The sequence below is a fragment of the Ostrea edulis genome, chromosome 3, assembly GCF_947568905.1.
Source record: "Ostrea edulis chromosome 3, xbOstEdul1.1, whole genome shotgun sequence".
Lineage (NCBI taxonomy): Eukaryota > Metazoa > Mollusca > Bivalvia > Ostreida > Ostreidae > Ostrea > Ostrea edulis.
In genome coordinates this window covers 35660657-35668783 of record NC_079166.1, presented here as the reverse complement: position 1 = coordinate 35668783, position 8127 = coordinate 35660657, and the positions used below count along the sequence as shown (strand labels likewise).

Here is an 8127-nt window from a genome sequence, read left to right as displayed (position 1 = left end):
TACATATATGTATATTGCTGTAGTGTATAAAAAGGTACTGAATTTACTAATAGATGACAATACAAATAGTTTTCACCACTTTATTGTGCGACGCGCGTCGATTGCTTTCAGCGACGACGTTTTTAAAGAAAACCGCGCAGCATGTCCTAATTCTATTTTATCGTAATATAAAAAAACTACATAGAATTATAACACGAATAAGGGCCCATCAAAAAGGAAATTTCCTCTACTTTTACAGGCTTATTTACTTTTCACTATTTCTATATATAAGTATAGGTAAAACGCCGATCTGTTTAAATATTGAGAAATAAAATCGTAAGAAAACGTACATGTGCAAAAAATTGCTACTTTCTTATAACTTTGCAAGCCATTAAATTTTTTTTTATATCTTCTGAAAGCAGGGGATATATGCTTTTCAAAAATATAAAAAATATTGAATTCATAAGGAAAATAAAAAAAATCATATCGAGGGGGAAAATGACCTTGCGACAAAGCATTGCGTCATATTTAGACAAACCCATCCTTCGTTTTAAATGTTTTTGTTAATCTAATGACTTTACTTACTTAATTGATTTTTACATAGTTACAAAATAAAGAAAATTTCCAAAAATATGATATATAGATCATATATCTTATGGCCGTAGTTTCAAAGATTTAGAGGCACTCATTTTGCGTAGTTCTGTTTTTACGCGCCATTGACCAATACGGTAAAGAAAGGGTTAAAAAAATTTAGTTAGATAACTCTAACTATAGTATATAGAAAACTGACAGGTGATAACAATGAGACTGTAGGCTTAAAATTTAGGTTCAATCAATATGGGGAAAGTCTTCTAGTGCAGCGCGAAGTCCGAGTCCCAGTTAGGCCTGATCAAATGCGTGCGTTTCCCTTATGCATAGCTCTGATCCTTCGACGTATATGGCTCCAGTCTTTGGCCCTCTGTATTCCTTTCTTACAAGTTTATTGTTTTTTTTTCGGATTTCAAAAATTTCGGCTTGAGTATCACTGAAGAGACATTATTTGTCGAAATGCGCATCTGGTGCATCAAAATTGGTACCTTATAAGTTTTACATTACGACCCCTGGGTCGAGGCCTCTGCTGGTGGACTGTTAGTCCCCGAGGGCCTCTACAGCCCAGTAACTAAGTACTTCGTTACTAGCTTGAAAATACGGATGCATATTTAATTGCTGTGATAAAATTTAGAAATTCATTTCAAAAATAAGGATTATCTCCCCCATGCATAGCTCTGACCCTTCGACGTACATGTATTTGGCTTCAGTCTTTGGCACTCTGTTTTTCCTTGTAGCTCTTACAAGTTTATTGTTTTTTTTTCGGATTTCCAAATTTTCGGATTGGGCATCACTGAAGAGACATTTGTCGAAATGCGCATATGGTGCATCACAATTTGTACCGAATAAGTTTTACATTAGATACACAGTTACATGTATTTAACGACGAGTGTGTAAACATATTCCAAGTGTTTTTTTTGTTAGTGGACATAGACATGGGTTTTACTTTCGTTTCCAAACCTAAACGGGCTCAAGTCTCGCATAGGCCTATATTGGAGACATTTATTACATCGGAGACACATGTGGACGTTGGATGAGGGGATGCGGAGATACTAGTAGAGCTTTCGAAATGCCATTAGATGAATAAGTATTAAGTTCATTTCATGTGGGTGGGAACTGAATGAATCACACGATTTTCTCGTTTAGAAGAAAGTCCATCAGTAAATTAAGGTGACTAGCTGTTTTCATCAATGTGTTCTTAATTTCATCAGCCTGTGCGGAGTCATTTGCGTTTAAATGGCGAAATCCCAATGATATTGGATATTATAATGTCAACGCCCACCTCATAAGTCTTGAGGCGAGAAGCTTTGAATTGTTGAGATAAATTAAGGGTTAATGGTCTGTTTCTAAGACAAACTCGCGCGAATACAATAACTTGTGAAACTTCTGTATCGACCTAAACATTGACAAACATTCCCTTTTCATTGTTGAATAATTTTCTTCAGTACCGTTTCATTTTCTTCTCATATACGCGATGAGCCGTTTCTGCCCGCTTTCCCCCTGTAAAAGGACTGCTCCAAGGCCTCTGTCTGAAGCGTCCGTTTGAGGAATGGTAACTTGATACATATATATAATTTTAAAATCGGCAAGGACATTAAGGTTCTCTCCAGATGTTCGAACACTATATTTCTTGTGATTTTGTCCATTGTAACTTATTTCAAGCCAACTTCCCTGTCAGATCTGTAAGTGGTAAGAATATGAGAATAATTCGGAATGAATTTCCTGTACAAGTGCACCAAGCCAAGAAATGATCGCTGCTGTTGCTTTGTAATAGCGCGACTGGCTTTCTGGACGACTTTAACTTTATCTGAATGAGGTTGTATCATTTATCCTCCAATAATATAACCTAATATCAAAATACTATTTCAACATGTTAATGTGACAAACTCGTTTTTCGTTACTCCGGCCAAGTTTCTTAATTACATAGTTCACATCACTAAGCTTGCTTTCAATTTCATATACTATGGGATTAAGTACAACTCTGGCATCAGCTAAATCGTTGCCTAGCAGCAGGAAGAGTAAGTCGAACACCTACGATAACTGGTTCAGTAATGAAATCTGATTTTGGATAAATTCTATGTAAAGGAACAAAAGTGATGCCTGACTCAACACCCTGTAATAAAACTGACCCACGAGTAGAAGTCTGCTCAGACAAAGGCAAACATTCTTTAAAAGCAAAGTCTACAGCACCAGTATTTCTTAAAATTTGAACAGGCTTATTTTTACTAGAGCCATTGAGTAAAAGAAATCCTTGTGACAAAAAGGGCGTACAATCCTTCATATAATTAACAGAACTGGACTTTGAACCCCGAACATCAGCATTTCTAAATGCTGTTCAAGCATGCGACTGCGGTTTGTCATTTTCTTTTCTTCTCTTAAGCTTAAAGCATTCACTAATCATATGCCATTTTTTCTTACAATAAGTACAAGTAGTAAGCGATTCCACACCAGAGGAACCTTCATAACGTCCTGACCTTGAACGGACGTAGATCTACTTTGAGACAGTGACTGGGGACTAGAAACACTCCTTCTATCTGAGTGTAAACTTTTTGATGAATTATTAGCTTGCGATTTTGTTACAAAATTCTTATGAGAGAGAGAGAGAGAGAGAGAGAGAGAGAGAGAGAGAGAGAGAGAGAGAGAGAGTCTTAAATTAATACGGCTTCCTTATTAGTTCTCACATTTTTATTTTCCAAATGTGTTCTCAAATCTGGATTAACACATTCTTCTACTAGGATGAATTGACGAAAGTTCTTGAAATGTTCATTTATTCTATTAGATCTCAACCATTGACCAAATGAATTTTTTTCTCTTGCAAATTCAAAGTATGTTGGATTGTAAAATTTTCTGTATTTTCTTAATCTTTGCACGTGTCGGGTTCTAATTCATAAGCTTTTTATGATGGCGACATTGACCTTTTCATAATAAACTCTCAGCTATGACCAACGCCGAGTAAACATTGGCTGATTTCCAATCAACACACCTTGTAACAAAGTGGACCACACCTGCTGTGGCCATTTCAAATTTTCTGCAACTTTTAAAATTGATGAATATAAAAAAATGATGAAAAAATATGTCAATAACAAATTACTCTACTACCTGTACTAAGTGATACTAAGTATCTGTTATCAATGTCAGACACCGCTTTAATGCCGAACTGAATCCCCACATCAGAATTTAAACTGTCACAATTCCGCTGTTCATTCAACGTTAAGTCCAAAATTCCTATATAGATCGTATTCAATACTTTCGAAAGCTTGTGCTCAATACCACAAATTTAAAGTGTATTAAATACAAAAGGGTTTTTCGTTCTCTCGTTTGTAGAACTTACAGTTACGACAAAACAAGTGTTACGTCATCTTTATATTGAAGTCACAAACATTGTTAGAGATAGGACGTTTTGAATCCCATCTAGATCACATGTGTCAATGAAAGACAAATATACACAACGGCACATTATGCAAAATGATCGGTAATTTTTGGGGATATTTTGTCAATTTAGAATTTTCATTTCTACTTATGGTAATGGCACCGACAGTGAACTGAAAATGCTAAAAACTCCCTCGCCAATCGCACCTCCAAAAGCATTACCAATCATACTTCCGAGAAGACCCCCAACTGCAGCCCCGACTACAGGAACTGGAATCAAAACTTGTCCCAAAGTAGCTCCATATAATCCGACAGGAACTCCAACTACAGAGGAAGAAAGTTCCCTTGCAGTACTTCTCTGTTTCTGTTCTTTAGTCATGTTCTCATCATTAGCTATATCGTAAACTTTCTTTGAAAGAGCAAAACCTTCGAATACAAATGAAGTCACAACAGCACCTTTTGTTACACCTGATGCTAATCTACTAGCATTTTCAGTTGTATTTTCTGCGGCTTTTACTACTGATTTAGTCATGTTGGATTGAACAACAGATTTGGTTGCCTCCCTGGAAAGTGATTTTGACGCTGTCTTAGTAACGGATTTAGTTACTTCATTCGAAACTGATTTTGACACAGTCTTAGTAACAGATTTAGTTACTTCATTGGAAACTGATTTTGACACTGTCGTAGCAACAGATTTAGCTGCTTCATTGGAAACAGATTTTGACACTGTCTTAGCAACGGATTTGGGTGCCTCATTTGAAACTGATTTTGACACTGTCTTAGCAACAGATTTAGTTACTTCATTCGACACTGATTTTGACACTGTCGTAGCAACAGATTTGGCTGCTTCATTGGAAACTGATTTTGACACTGTCTTAGCAACGGATTTGGCTGCCTCATTTGAAACTGATTTTGACACTGTCTTAGCAACAGATTTAGTTACTTCATTCGACACTGATTTTGACACTGTCGTAGCAACAGATTTAGTTACTTCATTGGAAACTGATTTTGACACTGTCGTAGCAACATATTTAGTTACTTCATTCGACACTGATTTTGACATTGTCTTAGCAACATATTTGGCTGCTTCATTCGAGACTGATTTTGACACTGTCTTAGCAACATATTTGGCTGCTTCATTTGAAACTGATTTCGACACTGTCGTAGCAACAGATTTGGCTGCTTCATTGGAAACTGATGTCGACACTGTCGTAGCAACATATTTGGCTGCTTCATTGGAAACTGATTTTGACACTGTCGTAGCAACAGATTTAGTTACTTCATTCGACACTGATTTTGACACTGTCGTAGCAACAGATTTGGCTCCTTCCTTCGAAACTGATTTCGACACTGTCGTAGCAACACCTTTAGTTACTTCATTTGAAACTGATTTTGTCGCATAGCATTTGACTGAATCATTTGCTGAATTGCCAAGTGCGTTGCAGGTTGTCAGAATGTCGGATAAATTGTTTGGCTTTGGAAGCGAACGGGAGCCTGTGTTTAGAACGTTTGATACAACAGATGATGTGACGTGTCTTGTTGGCCTTGCAATTCCATCACTCAATACCGCATCGGCAGCTCCTGCAAACATGCGTTTACCAAGACCACAATCCTGAAATTCTAGAGAAGTATTGTCTCCTGAGAAAATCCAGTAAACATATCACTCACAATTGTTAGAACTTATCGAATATTTTGTTTCACCCAACCTTGATTCTGCTCTTTCGACTGTACGTTGTATTTCATCTGGTGTCTTTGGATAGTCACTGCGTGCAACAATAATTACAACATGCCCTTTTTCAAAATCGAAAATACTTTTTACTTCTTGGTTTAAGGCATAGGAATCAAAATCTAACCTATCACATGTAATTTGTGCTGGAGTGTGGCCCATTAAATATTCTTCCCGACGATATTTATAATGAAAGATGTCGCATCCGTATTGATCTGCACAACCAATAAACGCATGGTGATGGTAGTCCAATGCTTTTCTGTATATTTTGATATGACTACAAGGTTTGATATTTCGCTTAAATTCCCAAATTGTTCTCACTTCCATTGTCTGAAATAAAAGTAATTACGAATTAAACTATCTATACTAAGACAGCGATAATATGCCATAGCACTTCGGTATGTATGTACAAAGAAAAAACGATTTTCTTATTAAGGAAATTGATTTCCTGTACGGTTTTACTGATTCAATCTATTTTAATTTTTTTTTTGCAAGTATCTCTTCCAATGTTTACAGTGTGTCAATGTTTTCTCATTCTTAAACTTTTATTTTATATTTCGATAATGGCACTGTGTCTCAACATAAACGCACATGCACATTCATATATACACGTAAATGCAAGCGTAGGGGACCTTATCTTTGAATATTACTATCAAATCATACAAAACATTTCGAAAATAAGCCACATCACTTTCAATATTTTTCATGAACACATAAGAATTTTCAAGTAAATCTATAATTTAACATTATAAGCTGCCACAAAAGACTGACTTCCTTCATTACAACTTCTCTTTCTTCTTGTTTATTATTGAAGTACTGAAATTGTTTTCCAATTTATTTAAACCATTAACCATATCAAATATATTGTACCTTCAATTAGTGTAGTGACTATTATTTTCTATCAACCAATGCATTGCCTCTGCATATTTGCTGCTTTGTACCTGAAACAGAGATCCATTAGATTATTCAAACTTCACTTCTCCAATAGGATACTGTTCAATGGTCTCTAAAAATTATTCAATTATGTTTTTAGCATGAAGAGGACTATTCGAAACTTATGTTTTTTGTGCATATCTCACAGGAAGTACAATTATTGTCATAAATTCATTTATTTCAAAAAGTAGTTTCTTTTAAAGAAGAGCCAATATCAGCTTTGGGAAGATTTGTCAATTTTTTTCTCCCTCCAGACTGATGCTAGATACTTTAAGTTATTTTAATGAATTTAGACGTGCTACAAAAACCATTGCATACATTTAAACCAATGAAAGGTGAAGATAACGAACAGTGATTAATCTCACAACTCCTATAGGCAATACTTACCAATACATCTAGCCTGCATTTGAATTGATTTGAAAGTCTGATAATTTCCAAAGTGTATTTTTAAAACCAAAGTTTAAAATCCCGTCGCTAAAATTAAATGGAAACTCCCTATACCTAGAAATAAGTACAAACTCCCAAGCACTCGACCATTGGACACACAGGCAATTAAATTCCTTGTGTTTGAATTTACTATTGTTCTTTAACAATATATTCGAACCCAAGATATATAATTGCCTGTGGCTGGACATCATATCTTTCCTTTTCATTTCCCCCCTTACACTCAATGAAATGTGTATTGTCAAAAAATATTCCGTTTGGGTTAAGATTTATGCATCTATGGTTGAACACGTACGCTGAGAAAAAAGAACCTTTCTGTTTACAATGACATGTTGATTTGCAATCACAAGAACTGTAATTGGCGCTGCCAAGTTAAGCATTTATTATTATCGAAAGGATTTGGTGATGTATGGTTTAACCACTATGTTAATAATGAAATTTTATTTCTAGAATGTCTCACACAGCGTTTAACTGACAACTTCATGCAGTCACGAGATGAAGTTTTGATAATTCACCCAAATGTATTCTGTATAGACACCTTATTGATAATGTTACCATTCAATTTTACTTGACAAAATCTATTCCGGAAAATCTTATTAATCTTTTAGCAAAATTTAGATTGTCTGCTCACCAGCTTAGAATTGAACAAGGTAGATATAATGGCACAGCAAGACAAGATCGATTGTGTGAATTTTGTAATTTGAACGAAGTTGAGGACGAATATCATTTTATTTTAATATGTCCTTTGTACAAAAACCTCAGATCTGCATATATAAAAAAAAAACTATTATTGGTCGCATGTTTCTATGTTTAAACTGGTACAATTGATGTCAATTCATAATAGAAAACAAATCTGTAATCTGGGTAAATTTTTAAAAGGTGCTTTACTCTTAGAATCTAGCCAAACTATCGTCTAATGTATATGCTGGTTTTTGTTGGTTTATTTTTTTATGTAAACTTGTCTTATAACTCTCTTCATGTATGTCCATCCTCTAATATTCACTCCACTTTTCATACTGTATACATCTTTTTTGTTTATATTTTGTAATTGAATATGTATTATGCTGATGAGCCGTAAGGCTTAAAGC

General features: G+C 35.1%; 1 protein-coding gene across 1 annotated transcript; it reads right to left on the bottom strand.

The window, feature by feature from the left end:
• Positions 1-3637: 3637 nt before the first annotated feature.
• Positions 3638-7832, bottom strand: LOC130053392 (uncharacterized). The gene is made up of 2 exons (XM_056160546.1): positions 6983-7832; positions 3638-5992 (listed from the first exon to the last, which is right to left on the bottom strand). The coding sequence occupies exon 2, from the start codon at positions 5525-5527 to the stop codon at positions 4085-4087; it is 1443 nt and encodes a 480-aa protein (XP_056016521.1). The 5' UTR covers positions 5528-5992; positions 6983-7832; the 3' UTR covers positions 3638-4084.
• Between the last annotated feature and the right edge of the window lie 295 nt (positions 7833-8127).

What these genes read in the sequence shown, in the direction of transcription:
- LOC130053392 (XM_056160546.1), bottom strand. Translation starts at nt 5,527, where the DNA reads ATGTTTGCAGGAGCTGCCGATGCGGTATTGAGTGATGGAATTGCAAGG.